Genomic DNA, 19739 nt, shown 5'->3' with positions numbered 1-19739 from the left:
TGTTGCTACAAGATTGAAGTCATCACTACAGAAGTTTTATGGTCGTCATCATGAACTCGTGGGTCGCTACGGTGTATCCATCTGCGCCATGAAAACTGATTTGTTCAACGTGTCATAGTTTTCCTTTCGTCTACCCCGGACTTGACTTTTTATGAGCAACTCGGCGGGTGTTTCTAGAAAAGCAGAGGACGCTTACCCTACCGGTGCACCTTGGCCATGCATGTTACAGGTTTCCAGTGGAGTCCGAGTTGCTCATTTGCTTCTATTACTTTGTATGTATGATTTTAGTTAATTTATGTTCTTTGTTGTGTATGTCTGTTTTCCATGTCTGGTCTTTGTCCCTGGATTACATTCTTTTGATTACCGCTATATCCTTGGTTCCCTTGATTACTCTTCCAATAGGCCGTTGGAATGCCTATGGGAACAAACTGTGCGCACTATGGCTGTCATGTTTCTTTCTGGATTTTACAATGACTGTGGCAAAAGCAAAAGGAGAAGCGAATAGTCCTGTCATTCAATTTCACTTCCGTTATGTAGATGTATATTCTGAATAATCCTAACTTTTTGGATTCCTTTGTTTTATCTATCTAAATGAACTTAAAATAATATAAACAACCGATATATCTCGGTCTGTTTCATACTTAGACATTAACCTATTCATAGATGACACAGGACGCTTGATATCGAAACTTTACGACAACTGAACGTGACGATTTTGACTTTCCAATTGTAAATTTTCGCCAAATCCGAAATGCGAAATACCAACATCACCATATGGAGTATATTTTTCGAAGTTGATCCGTGGAAGTCAAGCTTTTGACTGAGGCACGGGTATGTTAACCTTTGTTAAAATCATCACTTTAGTAGCTTTATTTACATCGTCAAAAGTTGAAGTTTCTGTCTCACAAATAAGACAATTTAGATTTCACGTCAACTAACATTTAACATGACGCTTAGTGGATTTTACTCACTTGCAATGTAACGAGTGTCACTGGTGAAACAGGACATGGTTACCCATCCACAATGCATGCACCTCGTGACCTGATGTAATCACTCCCGATCTTTTTTTTTTTTTTTTTTTTTTTTGTGGGGGGGGGGGGGGGGGGGGTCATATTGCAAGTGCTTAGTTTTGTCGTTTAGTGGGTGTTGTTTTGTTTTAATTTCCTTCCATTCTCGTAGGTTTTAATAACATTTCTGTGGCCATTTTCACAAAAATTCGTAAGAGTAAAATTAGTCGTAAGTTATGACGTCACAATACTTTTATTTACTATGGCGTCATAACTTACGACTAATTTTACTCTTACGATTTTTTTGTGGAAAGGACCACTGTTGTTTACAATGTATGTATGTGGGTCATCTCTGCGACCTGTTTTCGCTTTTTTGCCATGTCTTCTGATTCTGATGTCCCCGAGTCGTCCCTCTGTGTTGATGCGACGGTGTTTTTGTCGATATTATAAAGAAAAGCTTTTCATGATTCGGGTAGAACGCACGCAGAAACTATAAATTTTATCATTATTAGAAGTTAAATATACACATAAATGGTTGAGGCAAAAAAGAATTCAATTATTTCATCAAAACCTATTTGATGCCTCACTTGTAATAAATAACATTAAATTTTACGCAAAATGAAACAAATATGTCTATGCACATTATCGAAACAGACGCATCAAAGGTGTAAAAAGCATTTGCTCATAAAATTTACCGCTTATTCAAACTTGATTGAAAATACAACATTTTTAGTGCATTATTATAAATCTTGATGTAACAACCATTCGATGTCATCAAACTCTGTTCAATGTGTTATTGGATTCAGATAGGTTTTTTTTTCTTTTTTGATACTGTACTTGAAACCAGATCTTTAAGACGAATCTGTGTGTATCTGAAAAAGAAAAGCAATAATAGCATTTACTTTTAACACTATCAACGTTTTCACTCAGTTAAAAGCAGGAAAGTATGGCGTCAGAGAAATCATCTTCAAGTACATTGGACAGAAGTCCTTCTGTTAGGACATTTTCGGCCATCAGTCGCATGAAGATGGGAAGTGCTAATAAAGGTAGGTTTTCTGCAATTCATTTAAGTGTGAGTCTGTTTAAAACCAGGTAGGCTTGATTCATTATGTCCCAAGATAATCGAAGACAATTTTCAAATACATTTGTTATGGCCTTAAGAACAACTCTCCTACGTTCATTTCCTTGGATCGTGTTATGTACCGTGAATTATTTTGTGACTTCTTTTGTGTAAAAATTCTGACTTGAAATTTGCCCGTACTAATCAGTTTTAGAGCGCAACCAAATTTTAAATGTTAATATCTCCAGAGACCAACTTTCATTTGCACTCTTATTGTCGAATACATATTTTTATGATGCCGACTGAGGATTTCCAAACAAAAAATATTTGGGATTAAGAAATACATGACTCACTAATCATAAGCTTCTGTCTTGTTTTTAGATGGAGTTGTCCTTAAAAGACCATGTAACTATAGACTTCAGCTGTTCTGTCGAACAAATATGTATAACGAGAAAAAACACAACCCGTGTGTTCACACATTGTAAAATTTTTTTTTACAATGTGTGAACACAATTTGTGTTTTTGTCTTGTTTTGTTTTGTTTTGTTTTTGTTTTTGTTTTCGGTTCGAGTGTTGCTGCGGCGAGAGTAATTGCGAAAGCATTCTTATTTGAGACGACCCCTGACAGGTGCCCGGAAGCAGATACGTTTTTCTCGCGAGATATTTTGTTGTGCATAGAAACAACATGGCCGCCAGAATTTGAGCAGTAGCCTAGATTTTACAGTTCATAGTATTTTTTTGACAAGATACAAGATGAGTAAACAAATGAAAGGAAAACAGTCGAGTGTTCAGTCGAGGCCGAGATCAGGTGGTGCGTTAAACAAAAATCTACACCTTATCTCCGTAAGCCATCGGGTTATACACCCGAAATAAAGGAAAATAATACGAACACCTGTCATCTTGGCCCTCACTTGGCATATTCTGTTTAATGAATAACCCAATCATATACACAGTCAGGTGAAACCTTTAATGCCCATAAAGGGTTTGGGCTGATTAGTGCTTTAGGACCTGAAAGATTTCACTTAGGCGTGTATTGACTATTCACTTCGGTCTATTGTATTTGTAGTATTGACAGATCTACTGTATACTTTACTATTTCAGTGTTGATTTTATATATAGATGGCCTGGATGACAATCATTTTCACATGAAAACCCCTACCATGTTTACATTTCCACATCGGGGGCCCACTTCTATTTACAAGATGATACAACTGTAGGATGTGCCGCTGGAATACTATACCAGTTTTCAAATTTGTGAATAGGTGGGGAAACTAAAAATAATTATCAGGGATCTCCATGGATCAAAATGAACACATGGCTCACTTTCCAGTTGGACAAATTTTCATCGTGGCAGGTGTCCTTTCGCGCAGTAAATAAATTGCCAAAGAAAGTATGATAAGGTTGAATGAGACATGTTTAATACATGTAGCACAAGCTATATTAGGTACAACATAGAAATTAATAATCAACAATGGTAAATCTTTCTGTCTGTTCTGTCTAACTCAAATATACCAAGGTGAAGTTTTCTCTTCCCTAGGCTTGACCATAGGTCCACAGCTCTAGAGAAATTAAACTCACTGATAGGTGTGATCATTTTGTTAATATCATTAAAAAAGCTCTTTATAATTTAACCACAAGAACTTACACAGTCAAATGTTGGTTTCGTCGGAATCTGTGTCATTAAACAATATTTTTGAACTTTTGGGAGTCGAACTATCACCCTTTCAAAAAAGTTAAGCAAATTGGATTGCTTTTCTGTGTCAGATAAATGCAGAGATCATTAAGAAATTGTTGTATAAATTTAAGATCATCTTCCCCCTCTGTGATCTTTCTCAAAATTCAACTCTTGATACTTTCTATTTTTAGTGAAATGAAAAGTTATCAAATTTGCGTTTGACCGATTCAAGATTTGTTTACATGTACGTTTCATTCCCTGACACATCAACCCCCTGGAAATTACGAATCAAAACATTGTATTACCTTTAGAATAAACACACATGCCAATCATCATATTGATTATGACAGGTATAGGGGATTAATAAGCAAGAGTAATTGGGAATACAGTGCTGATTTGCAATGCGTGACACAAATTTGAATACATGGCACACACGAAATGAACACATAACACTCATTTTGAATTTATGGTGCACAGAAAGTAACACACGGCACAGGGCCTTGCAAAAAGAGGTCTTGGAGAACCCTGATTATATAATAAATCAAGAAAATTGACATTAGGAATTAAATGGATAGACCAAAACATTCTTTTCCTGTCATCTGTTGTAATTATTTTCATATTTGTAGACTTATTGTTATCACATTATGTATATACACAGAAATAGATAGTGGTGCAATATTATACCAGTTCGCAAATCTGTGTTTGATAGGTCTACACACCTACGAATATATATATAAATGTAGGACAACTTTTTCAGTGTACATAAGGACTAGTTTTTTCTTACATGTATATGTGGCTGAAAATACCAAAAAATGCATATATGGGAGAATTTCAAAGCTAGTTTTAGTTTTTATACAAATTAAAAAAATTGCAGTTGTATTATAATGGTAAAATTGCAGTTGTATTATAATGGTACATGTATCATGCTATCCTCATCTGATTAGTCACGGTCCTATAACAATCTGGATTCAATAGACAATTACATGTAAGTTTCAGGACAAGACTTGGGTATAAGTGAATGGATCTTTATGAAATTATTCCACAAAGTGCCATACCACAAATAGAGGGCTTGGAATGATTGAACTGTTTATAAATTAGGTGATGAAAAGGGGCCAGAAACAAGCATTATCATGATATCCAGACAATAATTTGTCTATGAGTAAATGAATCTGTTTGAATTTTGAATCACAACATGCTACATCACAAAAAGAAGGCTTGGATTGATATTGGGGGTTGTCATTTGAACTGTGTATGAAAAAAAAACAGGACAAAAAGGGGACCACTTTGATTTTTGTCAAATTTTTATCTTGTGTCAAATATTAAACCAGAATCAAAATTCAGTGCTGCATCAAGTTTGAATGGTGTGTCCATACTTGCCCCAACTGTTCAGGGTTGGTCATCTGCAGTTGTATCATGTTGCGCCCAGCAAAGTGTTATTATTTGAGTTTTTTTACCATCTCCTCAAATATTGGAATAAAAGGATTGTTCAGATGGTACTGCGGTACAGTTTATCTTATTTTTCATCTCAATTATACCATCTATTATTTGGATATACAACAGCTGTTTCACTTTGATGTTATCCAGTGTTCTAGGATTTTTTCAGAATTTTAGAATTCCACTGGAAAACTCGAAGCGAAAGAAGTTTGCTTTCCATTAAAAAATCAAGCTGTCTACTTGCCAAAGGGAAAGTGGAGCATGATAAACAACTTTCACTTACCCTGGAAAGTGGAATCCTAGAACACTGTATCATGTGTATGCATGTGTTGTGTCTATTACATTGATGGAAGTCTCTATTGCATCAACACTTCACTAGATATTCCATATACCAATACACATACCTTATATTCACTGTGACAAAGATTATTTTCCTGTTCAGGGTTTGACACTAATTTTTCTAGCTAGGTAGCCCAAAGGACTTTCTGATCGATAAATTAGATAGTCCTCAAAATTATCTTGCGGCCCTGTCTTTAGGTGCATTTGTATAGTAAGATTTTAAGACTAAATTTAGGTAGCCCAAAGGACTACCAATTCAAATTTTTAGGTAGTCCTCTCTAAAAATAGGTAAGCATAGGACTACTGAACTACTGTTAGTGTCGAACACTGCTGTTTCTTTGAATTGTCATGCAGAAATCTGTTGATATTCCTCTTACATTTAATTAATGTCAGTTGTGTCTGAATTTTGCATCACTATTGGTTTGTGCATCTGTTGAATGTTTAGAATTATTCTTCTTATTTCATTGGTACAAATATTTCCATGCTATCTCATATGCAGTGGTTCTTAAATGAGAAAATACGTCTTTTGATTAGTACATCTGGATTGTACTAGTAAACATATTCCTATCATTCTGTTTGACTCTTGGTTGGTACAACAGCACTAATTTCAGCATGTTGAATTGTTTGATCCTTTTGTCACATTCATTAAATTCTACCCAGGTTTAGTAATTAGTTGCTCATTTCAGACACTGGACATTCCTTTTAATCAAAAATTTCTGGCTGATTGCAGGCTTTAGCAAAATGCCTGTAGAAGTTGTCAGACCAAAACTCAATTTTGACCTTTTTTCTTCCTATACATCCAGCCAAAATATCTGAATATTCCTGCCATGTTTATCATATGGTCTTCCAAATTGTCCCTTTACTGTTGATGTAGTCATGTTCTCTGTATACTATGTTGCCTCTCCATATGATGAACAATTTTTTGCCATCTGTCATGATTAAGCTGAAGGGAAAGCAAAAAAAATATTAAAACTTCCATAGGGTACTGTTGTAAGCATACTGCTAAATTGTATTTTAAGATATAAAGTATCTCAAAGTAAATATATGGCTGGTGCATTTTGACTGATCAAATAGAATAATTTCAGTATATACTTTTGTGGACTCCTTATGGAACAGAGTTCAACATGCTGAGTTATTGTAATGCTGTGCTCTGGGACACTATTTATTATGTTTGTACATGCATGGGTATTATTCTTAACCAAACAATGGATATTCCAAGCTTTACCTCATACTTTGTGATTCTTTATATATATACAAAGATATATTATTTTTTTTTTTTGCAAAAGTCATCTTTTTTAAATGATTCAACACAATAAAATAAATTAATTACAAATGAATTGAATTATGAAATTTTGTGCCAGTGTCATTTGAACTTAACAGGATGAAAACAGGATCTACATGTACATCTGAATCTGAACGATTTTAATTTGATATCAAATATATTGAATGTTTCTGTAAATACAAGTGGTTGATGTGGCTGTAGAAAAAATACATTCTTTTGCTTAAAATAGACATCATTAATTAAAATTTCAGCTGATGTGTTTATATTTATATCCAGTTGGCACTAAATTTCTTTTTATCACACGTTTCTTCTATTTGTCCCTAATGGATTGCTTAAAGTTCAGTAATGATTCTGTTTATTTTATTGAAGTTTGCTTTTGAGTTATTTCCCTTTGTTCATAAAATTCAAATTTATGTAGCTTATCTGGCGTTATTAAAAAGAGTGTTACTGGCATTTATAATTTTGATTAAATATGATATTGGGGATTTGGATACATAGATAGTGTGTATTACAGTTTTATTACCCCTATAAAATAAACACGTAGTGTCTCCAGCGAAAGTAAAATTCAGATGATCGATCTTTAGTGGTCAATTTATATGTATTTATGGATACTTCAAAATTTGATTTTATTTGTTTTTCCAAACACATCCAGGTATAATTTACAATTAGTACTGTATCAAAAACTTTCAAGTTTGTATGGAACTTGTAAAATCTGCAGTTTACATGAATATTGGATATCTAAAATTTATTATGCAACCAATTCAAAGTTCAAGTGTATGCCTGACTTTTATTAACTTAGATAAGATGAATATAAGTTGAAAATTTCATTCTTATGTATACCTTATGTTGTCAATGGGGAAAACTTAAAATTTAAAAAGCAGTGACTATGGAAATGAACTTTTTGTGTCTTTCTGGAATTTCTGTTGTATGGAATTGCACACAGGAGATGTAATGAGAGATTGGAAAAACTTCATAATTTTCAGTGGAAAACTTTATGCAGAATTCATCTATTTCATGTGGTCTTTTTCTGTTCCTTTCTAAACATGCATTAGTTGATTTACAATGAGTAAGAAAACTCTTTTATTTGACATTAAGTGTGAATAAGTTTAATATATTGTGGATTTTGAAAATGACAACAAAATCGGTCTCACGTTCAAAATCCAAAAATAAACTTTTCAATGACAAAGTGTCCACTCCTCTGGACAATGGGCAATTTAGTAAATTAAATTTGGAACCAAATGAGACACCAAGTGCTCTGATAAAATTAAGAGGATCAGTCCATACTCTAAGGATGGTTGCTAGACTCAGCATGAACAGTAAGTAATTAAGTAGCAGTCTTTATAAAAATCAGACAGAAGGTGATTCATGCATCTCAGAAACCCATGGAATTTACTTTTTTTTATTATTCAGAAACAGTTACAGACCATATTGACAGTCATAGTTTTTTATTTTATTGTTGCACTTTTGAGATAAAAATTATATAGATTGCGTATGAAATTAGCACTTTGTAAGAGTTATGGTTCTTGATTTGGTTTTTTTGGTTGATTTTAGTGGGATATGAATGTAAGGTTTTCTCAAAAATACAGAACTGAATACAGGAAGGACTATTGTTATGTAATATAGCATGTGTAGATTGAAAAAATAGAGTTATGGTTCTTGATTTTTTTTTTTTTTTGGTTGATTTTAGTGGGGTATGAATGTAAGGTTTCTCAAAAAATACAGAACTCAAAACAGAAAGGACTATTGTTATTTAATATAGCATGTGTAGATTGAAAAAGCATGATTTTTTATACCATGAATCACCTCTACCAAAGGCAGTGTCTGAATTTTAAATGGAGTAGTACTAAAGTGCTTAATCACTAAAGTCAGTTATGTGGATCTTGATCAAGTAGCTCTTATTGAGAATGGATGAAAGGGGTTAAAAATTAGGATTGTTTTAGTTAATGTTATGCTGAAACCAGGACCTTTTGTGTTTACACGCTTCCTTCAATACTATGAAAACCATTTCTTACTTGCAGTATTACACGAAAAAATGCTTGTCAATTTTCTTTCTTTTTATAAAATTTCCCTGAGCTTACTTCATATTTATGGGTATTCCAAATAAATAACATTTTTTCAAAGAAACCCAACTCTCCCAGTGTTCTAGGATTTTTCAGAAATTGAGGTTTCCTCTGGAAAAATCCATATAAAATCAACTTTCCCACAGTCAATGACGGCTTTCCTTACAAAACAAATCCTTACAGCATATGAAGTTTTCAGCTTGCCACGGGAAAGTGTAAATAAGTACCTAACTTTCTCTGATCCAAATTTCACTTGCCCTGGGTAACGAGGAAATAGGAATCCTAGAATACTGTCTCCCAATCAATTGACTGGGTTTATGAATCTTTGAAACGACTGTTTTGGCTTGTGGCTATATTCATTTCTTTGAAAATGTAGCAATTTCCAAGGTATATAATACTGAATGGAATGACTTAAAAGGACCAACTAATTTAAATGGGTGAAATGGAAACCATCCACTTGGCACAGACCTTTACAGTTACCTAAAATTACCGTCTCCCATTTCCTGTGGCAAGTTTTTAACCCAGGAATAATTGAATTTATACCCCTTGCTATGCGATCATGGTCTATTCTTTAGTGATATTTGTCACTATGGATAGCCAAAAGATGAGTGTATTGTTATACCCCCCACTTTGAGTTTGGAGTTTATAGTGATAGGGGTGGCCATCCTTCCTTCCTTCCATTACGCATATGGGGTACCTATCTCTTATCTGTTATTTTTCCAACACAACTGAATGGAATTTAATTAAGTTTTCCCGGTATTTTTATTACATATGCCCATTGTGAACTTACTTTTAAAGATTTTGAACTAAATATATTTGAAAGTCAGAAGGTAAATATTATTTTAAAAATGGGGGAGTTGGGATATCAAGTTGGTGAGCATTACTCAGTTTTTCTAGTTTTTTTCATGTACATGTACTTACAGTACTTTTTTAAAATTAATTTTCCATTGTTTGCAAAGGCAAACCATATTGGTTCATTAATTTGTAAGGATGAAAAAATGTTGCTTGCCTGCAGTTTACAAGGAAAAAGCTATTGATATGGAAAGCCTTGTGTATAAATAGTTGCTGCAGAGGTCATAAGGTAACCTTTTGCTTTCAAAGGTGATTAGGTTAAAAATTGTTGCATAGTTTGAAAGGAAAACATATTTGTTATCAGAGATGAATAAAGATTTTTTTTAAAGAGGAGGGAGGTGGTCTGGTGTACCATTTCTTAATTTTTCATAAAATTTTTCAACCCCTGTAACCAAACCCTCTAGACCCACCACTGCTTGTTGCATGGGCAGTTGACTATGGATAAGAGTTAACCTTATTTGTTTCAGTTGTTCATTTACGTTAGATTTAAGTTGCTACATGGTTTGAAGTGGAAACGAAGGTACTGGTACAAAGATGATTATAGATTTGTTAAGTCTATGAGTGAAATGTTCAAGGCTTCTTATAGATAACAATTCATTGACTAATCTTAAGTGCTAGTACAGCTCCTGTTAAAGTTTTAATCATTTAGTTCAGTGACATATTTTAACAGTGCACCTGTTAAGGCATCAGCTCTTTTAAAATTAAGCTAATTAAATTTAAAACTTCTTGTTCAGATTTAAGAAAAAATATTATAAAGCATCAAGTTACACAAGATTAATTTGTCAAGTCGCCCTCTTATACAATGATAATAGTCATCAAGTCTTGCCCCCAACCTTGATTACATGCCAAAATAATAGTTTTTTTCCACTTGAACTTTTTAGCTATTAACTAATCTTTTAATCCATTCATTAATGAATGATCCATAACTCTGGTAATAATGTCCTTCATTGATTTATTATTCCATGCTAGTTATAAATGTAAAAGAATTGTTAAAAGACTATATTAGGATTATCATTATTGTCTTTTTCATATCTAAAAATCTATCTTTTCAAATTTGGATTTCATTGATTTCATCTGTTATATAGAGGGGAAAAAAGGGAAAAGAAATGAATTTTCTACATGGTTACATGGATATTTGTTAGTTTAAGGAAGAAATTTTCAACAATATCTTATACTGCAACAAAAATAGTGCATTGCTTTCCTTTTCAAGGATTTACCATTTGTGTGGTAAGAAATTAAATTGTCTTTCCTTCCAAAAAAAATTAAGATTTTGTTAAAGCGTACTTTGTTTTATGTCTGATTTAAATTTATTTTTATTTATGAATAAAAAAAGTATATTTTCCTTTATTTACCATTCATATATTACATGTTATTCCAGAAAAAATCTGAAGAAATTTTTTTTTTTAAATATTTGAACTTTAGGTTATGCAGTTTTATATATATTTATTTCATTAAATCTTACCTCTGTGGTACATCATATGTAATGGAATTTTTCACAAATTTAATGAAGTTCCACTTTCTGTTCGCTTCATAATGAATTCTGGTTGCTAACATAACTTTTCAAAAGCTGAAATTTAAATCGTTATTTTAATTTGTTTTCATGATAATTGACCCCTAATTTTAACGTAATTGTACACCATACTTATTTCTAAGTAAATGGTCAGTGACAAAAGAGCCTTTCGTGATAAGTGTTAGACCTTTTAAAATGATCTATGCCTTGTTTGTTTTATTATTTGAAATGACTGGCCTCTGCTAATAGCTACTGCTTTTTCAGCTGATTTCAAAAGGTTAAACAATGAAACATGTTAGATTTTAGATTACTTTGTTACTCGGTGGTTTTACTTTTCAATTTGGGTGGAGAGAACAAATATTTAGGTAGTAACTTCATTAAATTTGTAGGTTTGAAAATATTGTTTGATCTGCCATTTGGAAAGACTCAGAATTGCTTTCAAATATTTTTGGGCCGTGTCTTTGATGTTTGGTCAGGGTTTTGGTCTTTTGTGGACGGGTCACAAATAAGTGTTTTAAAACTTCATTTTAGTGTTTAGGAAACCAATGAAAAGACTTCCTGTGAATTGTTAGGGAGATTTTATATTAAGTTTAGGATTTATTTTTCTTTGACAAGGTAAACTTTATCTAAAATAGATCATTAAAACATCGAACAATGTTTAGAAATACTGGATTTTATTCTTTACTGAAATAAAGGCATTCCAAAAGATGCACTATTGTTAATCAGCTGATGACTGTAACTACTTGTACACGTTAAATAGAATTTGAAAAATTTACCTGAATTTATACCAAAAATAATAGTACAAGTATTTTTAAAAGAAACTTACATATGGCTTTTTAGAAATCAGATTTTGTGAATATTTTTTTTTTTTATAATTGATATAGGAAATTTAATGTCTAAGTATAAGTTTTCCATACCATTGAACTTTGTGTAATTTGCTACAGATATTGTAGCAGATTAGTCAAAATGGCTGGGTTAGGCAAGGCTGGCCTCTTGCTGAGAAAAGCTCTTGGTAGCAATTTACCAGGGGGAGACCAACCTAAAAAGATGTCAGCTAGTTCTGATGACAGTTCCAAAAAGTCTAAATGGGGAGATACTAATAAGAAAATTTCAGCATCTGCTTTCTTAGGTAAGTTATTTGTTTTATAAAGGTATTGAGTGGTTTCATCCTGATTGTTTGCCAGGTGTCACTTTGTCCTGTTCGCCCTGGGTCATTTTATACCGGATTTTTTTTTTGTTGTAAGTTAATCTATTTCCCTATCATCCATGTGCATTCTGTGTATTTTTATTTTAAAGAGCATGTTTCAAACATCAAAATTGAAAAAACTCTTTAATTGATGACTTAAGTAAAAGAAAATTTCATACTCTTTCCACCCTTTTAGGTTCATGTTTTTATTTTTAAATACATTTATGGAAAGCAATAATTTCTTAATCAAATGCTGACAATGCTGGATTTATTTCCCTTTGGGCTACAAGCCTTGAACTACTGCAAGTAGCAATATGTTGGTGTGCATTTTATTAAAATATAATTATGTACTAGTTTTTTGCTTTTTTCAATAATTTAGTATTTCTATTGATTTATTGTAAGATTAAAATTGTCTATACTCATTGTTAATCTTCCTTTAAAATGTGATTTTTTTTTTAATTCAAAATATTTTTTATGATATACATCAAATACAATTAAGTGTAAGTTTATGTAAGAATCGGGCATAATGGGAAAAATCAGAAACATGCATGTCAAAAACCCACAGAATTGGCAATATAATTTCTCGCAAATTTGTTTTCTCTATTTTAAAAGACCATTTATAAGATCTGTGCACCTCTGGATAGAACTCAGAAATTTTTCAGTAGAATGTTATAAAAATGAGGTTTTTGACAGAGTTATCTGCCCTTGAAATTTTCATTATCAGTGCACATATCATTTAAACAATAACTCAATTTACCAACTCAATATACCAAAATGGAAAAGAAATTTTGTCTATTTTCCATGATTCTGAAAAAAAGTGCACAAAGTCCAATTAAACTTTCAAAATGATAGATTTTTTCATAATATGTTTCACCCACTGCCTGGCTCTTATTGAGACTATCTTTTAACAAATAAAAATAAAAATAAAATAAAAACTGCATTTTAAGAGTTACCTTGTGTTTTTCCCTTCTGGTATTATCACACTTTCATCACTAAATCATCTTAATTAATTTGTAAGAGTTCCCTGGATCCCTGGAAAATTCAAATGTGCTTTAAAATAAATATTCATCTAATGTATGCTTTTCAATTACTAACTGACATTTTTAATAAATTCATTTTAATTTTGTTTTGGGGACATCTCTATCAAACACATTCCAGCATTAAATTTGCATAGTCTTTTTTATGGAAAGGTGCCTGAGAAATCCAAACAGGGTATATTTATAGAATAAACATCAATCTAAGGCTAAACAAACGAAGCTAGAGTATTATTCATAATTAGCCTGTCAGATTTGTATGATCATGTGTATATGTTAAGTAAATTTCCTGGGTATTTTTGCATAGGGCAAACTATTTTTGTGGTTACAAAGGCTTGACTCTCTCTTTTATTTTACTTTTGATGACAGGCTGTTGTCTTTTTGTTTGCTTGTTTGTTTTTGTGTTGTAGCACAAATATTGTCTACTTCTGTATTGTTTGTAAATTCTTGTTGGAATATTTGAATAATTTTCATGAGAACCTTCAGAATTGACAGTTTTTTAAATGTTTTTGGTTTAAAAGTGAATCTGGAATTAAATTAAAAATGTAGGAAGTTCTGACATGGAAAAATTGTACATTTGTAACTAATACAAAAGGTTGAATTATATACTTTTTTGTTAGTACTTGATTATTATGGATCCCATCGCAAAGAGGAGAATGTCAGTTCAAATTGGTTCGGTTTCAGCCTCTGTTTCAAGTGGCCGTAAACACAATTCAGCCCCACCCTCTGCAACTAGGAGGGGTGGGGATAGGAGATTTTCCATGATTTCGAATACTGGATCTAATGATTCAAGACGCAGGAGTGCAAGTAAGGATTTTATCTTCAGCAGTATTGCATTTATTTTATAATTAGCAGTGATTTATCAAATATTAAGAAAAATTAAGATAAAGGTTACTTCTTCTCAGACTCTCTCACCAAAATATCAATCTGCTGATCACAAAATTTAAGAATTTATATTTAAAATAACAATAAATTATGGAGAAAACCTATAGAATAAATAGGATAATCTATTGTTTATCATAAAAAAACAAAATAAATTCACTCATAAGAAAACGGAAAAAAACCTGTCTAAGCCAAAACACTCCTAGAAGTTCCTTTTCATAAGTTTAAACGTATTGAGTTAGTTTAATTAGTTTAACCCAAATTAACTGCAAACCTGTCTTAGCTTTACAAATTTAGCAGTTACAAAGGGCTTCGATTTAGACAGGTTTCACTGTAATTTTATTTGTGAAAATAAGCAAAATAAGAAATGGAATAGGTTATGATTGTTTTACTTGAAATTTCTTGTAATTCACAATAAAAGCTTATGGCATTTTTACACACTGTTTTATAAATTGTGAAGAAAAATATCTCAACCCTAATTTCCAGAGCTTTAAATGATTAAAGTTATTTTACTGAAAGGTGAAAAAATGAGACTGTTAAAAATGGGGAAGAAGGTATCTTTGAGCTTAAAAAACCAACTAATGTGTGTGTAGTACAGACTAGTTATAATTGTTTAATATCTGTTTAGAAAAGACTATATCTGGAAGAAGAATGAATAAGTTTGTCTAACTTGTGTCTAATCCCTTTTGCATAATTATGCAAGTAAAATATGTTTAAACTAATCTGTTTAGAAAAAAATGAAGAGAAAAGTTTTGGAAAAATAAAGAATCATTTCTTGTAATAATTAAGATTGTTGATAAAATAAGAGATATACTAGAGCGTGTAATTATATTAAGCTTATATGGTATTTCAAGATATGATTCTCTTACAAATTAGAGTTATTCCCCTTTAACTTGTTTGCGACCATGTTTGGTTGCTAAGAACATCAATATTTTCAGTGTAAACAAAATTATAATCTGTAAAGAATAAATTACCCTAACCTGTCAAGATAATACTATGTTCAACTAATCACATAATTTATCATATTTTAAAGGGAAAATGAGATTTTAATATCGTCTTATTAAATTACATATTTCTTCACTGTTAAGAAGCTTGGGTTACACAAAAGCTCAAAGTTTATTAGCAAATACAACAAGGTGAAGAGAAGATGAAAGGGTTCTTTTGTAAAATTCCCATATATAATTTTATAATTAGAAGAAAATAATTTCATGTATTTTGTATAAAATTGATTTTTCATTGCCTTTTCAAGTTTACACTTATTCATAAGGATATAGGCTTTCTGAAGTAAGGGACAGGTTTAAAATGAAATTTGCATACTTGAACTAAACTGTAAGAGTTAAAATAAGCTTACTTTATTTTATTTAAGTAACAAAATTCATCTGTTGAAAAAAATATCAGGAATTTAATATATGGTGGTCAAAACAAACTGCTTTCTTTGAAAAAAAAAAACATTACTGTAAATTAGTTTGCCATTAGTGAACCACCATCTTGAAGTGGAAAAATTTGGCTGGGAGAAATTTGGGTAGGATACTTAAGTACTACTCCAGATAAGAATTATGCAAAATCTGATTCTTGGTTGGAAAGCCTACATATTTTTATTTTTGATAATTTGTTTAAAACGCTTAATTAAACAGTCTGTAATATGTTGCTTTTCATATAACCTGTTTTCATAAGAAATAAAAATTATGTAGTATGTACTGTAAAATTTCAAAATTAAGGGAGATAACTCTGTATATGACACTAAAATACAATAGAAACTGTTGGATTTTTAATGTGAATTATTTCCTAAGAGCAGACAGATTGGAAAGAATAATTATACATTTCATCATATAGACCTATAAAGCAACTTTAACAAAAATAAAAATGTGTAGCCACATATTACAGAATTAGCAGCATTCTTACAAAGACTACTTCTTAATATGTATTTGCCAGTTATCCTTAAACTGTGTTGTAAATTTATCGCAAAGGACAATACATGATTTATATTGCAAAGAGACATTTATTCACAACACAATTATTTCTATCCTGAAATAAATCTACCCCTTAGCAGTGTAAGTGTAGATTGGGTGTTGCTGTCTTTTTTGCAATACACGAATCATTTCTGTTAAATTTCTTACTTTATCTTGCTTTTTTCCTTTATCTTAAAAGTGATACTTTGTGGGTTGACAAAACTATATGCATATTCATTATTAAATAAGTTGTATCTAATTATTTATAAAAGGGGTAAATCCTATCTTGAAATTAAAAAATAATGGTGTTCCAGGCTATCATTTGCTTATTTTGCCCAGTTTGTTCCTTTTACCCTAAGTCTACTAAAAAATAACCAAACTTTTCATCAGAACCCATCCTTTCTTCTTGATCTATCAAGTAAGCAGTCTTTGTCATATGAATTTCTGACAACAAACCCGAGCTCAAAAATTTTAATGAACTAATAAAGCACTCATTGACATGTTAGCCGAAATCTGCAAGGCCCCAGCATTTTGACCAGCCATAGCTGTCGGGCTAGTGTCAGTTTCGAAAATTGAGTAATTAAGCAAAGCATTTACTCAGCGACTTTCTTTTAGATTATTGCCTTAAGTTAGTCAAGCTGGGTAATTTTGTTATTACCCTTCATATACGTAGGTACACATTAACTATTCTCTAATTATATTTTTATTATTTTTATCGACATTTAAATCTGTCAGGTTTTCTATAAAGGTATCAGTGATTAAATCTATTAGCTGCTTAAGCCCTTTATTGACTTATTTACTTCAATGATTACAGTTTGCATTTGTACTTAAGATAATTAAAGCTTAATGATAAGTCTTACTCGAATAAAATTTTTAAATTTGAATTGCATGTGACTAAGTATAATGTTTTTTATTTAACTCACGATGTGTTAGTTTGATAATTTTTTTTCGTATTTTAATCAATGTTTAAAGTTAAAGTATGACACATAAGGCCAGATAAAATTAATTAGTAGGTTGTCATCCCCTCCTACCCCTAAAAAATTAATTAAATTTTTTTTTTAAAATGGGGGGGGGGTTTCAAATTCATGATTTTTTTTTTTTTTGCATCAATTTTTAGTATTTTGATACCATAATATACAATTTCTTGGCCACTTTAATGATGTTTCTTCTCTGACAAGGATGTGGCTATAGATTTAGAAGATAACTATACTTCAAATAACTAAAATTAGGCTAGGAAATATCTGGTAAAAAATAAATATAAAAAATAAAATCCTCCCACCCACCCCATATTTTTTGTGAGGGTTGAATAAAAATCTACCATTTGTGTTTTCTGCACCTAACATGAAATCACAGAATACAAAAAGAAATTAAATGTGTATTCATGCATCTTCAACTCACTCTGTAGTGTGTTTACATCTTTCACCACTCCACTGACTCTTGGGCAATACTTGTGCTCTGCATATCTTTTCTCCATTGATAATTCTCTTTGAATAAAATTGAATTTTATTGCTAATTTGCTAGTTAAAGGTTCTTTCAAAGTCAAGATCTGGGATGCACACTTAAAAAGTAACAGTGTTCCCCCATAAAACCAAGACGTCAAAGGAACAGTTAAAAAAATATTTTGAAATGAAATATTTATTTCCCTTGCCTGTGCATTAAAAAAATCACATTTTCACACACTTATTTGGAGAGAAAAAATACTGCATTAAAAAGGACACAAAGTATGAAAACTTTCCAGAATTTCAGATTTTGTCTTTGTAAGAACCTTATATGGGTGTGAAATTTGTAAAATGTATTATTGTGGAAGAGTCAGTCAATTTTGAAGGAAGATATTGGTGTTAATGATATTTGTACACATTATTCTATCCATGTACCATACAGGTATTGATCTAAGTCAGGACAATAAGTAAATCTATATAATGACTTGGGTTAGGAGGAATGATCTCTGAAATTGCGCAATAAAGTGCTATATCCCCAAAGGAAGGTTGACCATTTAGGAATAAAAGGGGAAAAAAGGACCGCTCCAAAACAGGTCAAATATTTATCCTGCATCAAATGTCTAATCAAAATTCAAGGCTGTATCAGGCTTAAATGGTGTGTATATACTTGCCCCAATTGATCTGGGTTCTATCTCATTGATTGTATCAAGACATACCCTGTAAAGCATTTTATTGTGGGTTTTTGTTTTTATCCAATCAAAAAGTATGTTACTTCTGAAATAAAATTATATGTAGATACTAAAAACACATTGTAAATGTTTGTTTTTTCGCTTTTGGGTTTTCTTTTTGCAGCATGATATACCATTGGCAGTGTCTGAATTTTATATGGATTAGTACATACAAAATGCATCAATTTGGAAGTTTTTATAAATTATATGAATTAATATTTACAAGGTGTAAACACAGATTTTACAAAATCTTTTTGCTATTTTTTTTTATTGAAAATGTGAAACTCCAATTATAATCAGTAACAAATTATTATGTTCTTTTGACAATAGACAGACAGACATTAAAGAACTCTACTTTCAAACTGAGTATTTTGATGGATTCATTCAGTAAAATGTTTTTGAGATTTGTAACTGCATGTATTGTTTTACCATAGGTGTAGGAACTGGTACGGTTGGTACTGCTCCAACCGTACCAATAATTTTGACAGGTACAGCATGCCCTGCCAAAAATTTTCACATTTTCACAGTAAGGCCTTGTGTCCCTATTTCAAAAACAGTACCAATAATTTTTTGCTTCCTATGCCTATTTTTACAGTTGAAATACTAGCAAATTTGTCTCTATTGCTTAAAATATTACAATTTTAAAAAAATCCTTCAGTTTTTTAAACAAGAATTAAATTTGTTTTAAATTTGATGCTGGAAGAAAAATTATAAGACAATTAAAGGAAGTACTCAGTTAACTCTCTACTAATGCTTGTTATAGTGTAAATTTCAAACGTAAATATTAAATCTTCGAAATGAGATTACTCTTTGGTTTTGGGAAGTCATTCCTTAAAAAGTAGCTTAAAATTTATAGATCTTTTGACTAAAATTCTTACCTTACATTGTGAGCTCATGTGAGTGGATTAACTTTTTTCTCAGAGTGAGGTTTTTAAACCAACATCAACTTGTTCGCATAGGTAAACTGCACATTAAGTTGACGTCCACTGAAATTTGGCCAGAATTAAAGTTCTGCATGACAAGACTCTTTCAAACGATACCTTTTTGTGATCATAATTATTTAATTACTTCTTATTTCTTACCTATGAATGACACCAGTGTGACTGGATAAAGTTAGATCGAAAATATTGATAGGTTTTTTGTGTGTATCAGAAGTTCTTTGCAAATAGTCATTAAAGGAGAATATGGAATGAAAGTTAATCCTCTTACATTGAGTGGAAGATCCTTTATAGGAAACTAATTCCTGCTGTGAAGAATTGATGTAGAACTTGTTTGTAATTTGCACCAAACGAGAAAATCATTA

General features: G+C 31.5%; 1 protein-coding gene and 1 long non-coding RNA gene across 13 annotated transcripts in view; one reads left to right on the top strand and one right to left on the bottom strand.

Annotated features, from left to right (window-relative positions):
• The window catches only part of LOC148628671 (MYCBP-associated protein-like), a 52857-nt gene that overhangs the window by 4006 nt on the left and 29112 nt on the right, over positions 1-19739 (top strand). For 4 of the 11 annotated variants that reach the window (XM_088592145.1, XM_088592079.1, XM_088592134.1 and 1 more), the window contains exon 1: positions 7911-8112. The exons of 1 other annotated variant lie outside the window; for it this stretch is intronic. In XM_088592145.1, coding sequence (XP_088448271.1) covers positions 7926-8112 — 187 coding nt within the window. In that variant the 5' untranslated portion in view covers positions 7911-7925. Of the gene's footprint in view, positions 1-1937; positions 2054-2721; positions 2878-7910; positions 8113-12169; positions 12348-14055; positions 14246-19739 lie in introns of those variants that run through there. 6 more of the 11 variants (XM_088592175.1, XM_088592166.1, XM_088592093.1 and 3 more) reach the window with 4 other exon arrangements.
• On the bottom strand, positions 1099-19460 carry LOC148628672 (uncharacterized). Of its 2 annotated transcripts, XR_015924155.1 has the most exons (6): positions 19315-19422; positions 17668-17753; positions 13358-13436; positions 11171-11275; positions 5580-6457; positions 1099-1879 (listed from the first exon to the last, which is right to left on the bottom strand). It is a non-coding gene; the product is annotated as an uncharacterized LOC148628672 (long non-coding RNA). The 2 variants fall into 2 exon arrangements; XR_015924154.1 differs by lacking the exon at positions 17668-17753 and having other exon boundaries at positions 19315-19460.

The sequence above is a fragment of the Perna viridis genome, chromosome 1, assembly GCF_037379345.1.
Source record: "Perna viridis isolate PV_CMFRI_1.1 ecotype Kerala chromosome 1, ASM3737934v1, whole genome shotgun sequence".
In the NCBI taxonomy this organism is placed as follows: domain Eukaryota; kingdom Metazoa; phylum Mollusca; class Bivalvia; order Mytilida; family Mytilidae; genus Perna; species Perna viridis.
Note: the sequence above shows the minus strand (reverse complement) of the source record. Positions and strands in the feature narration are given on the sequence as shown.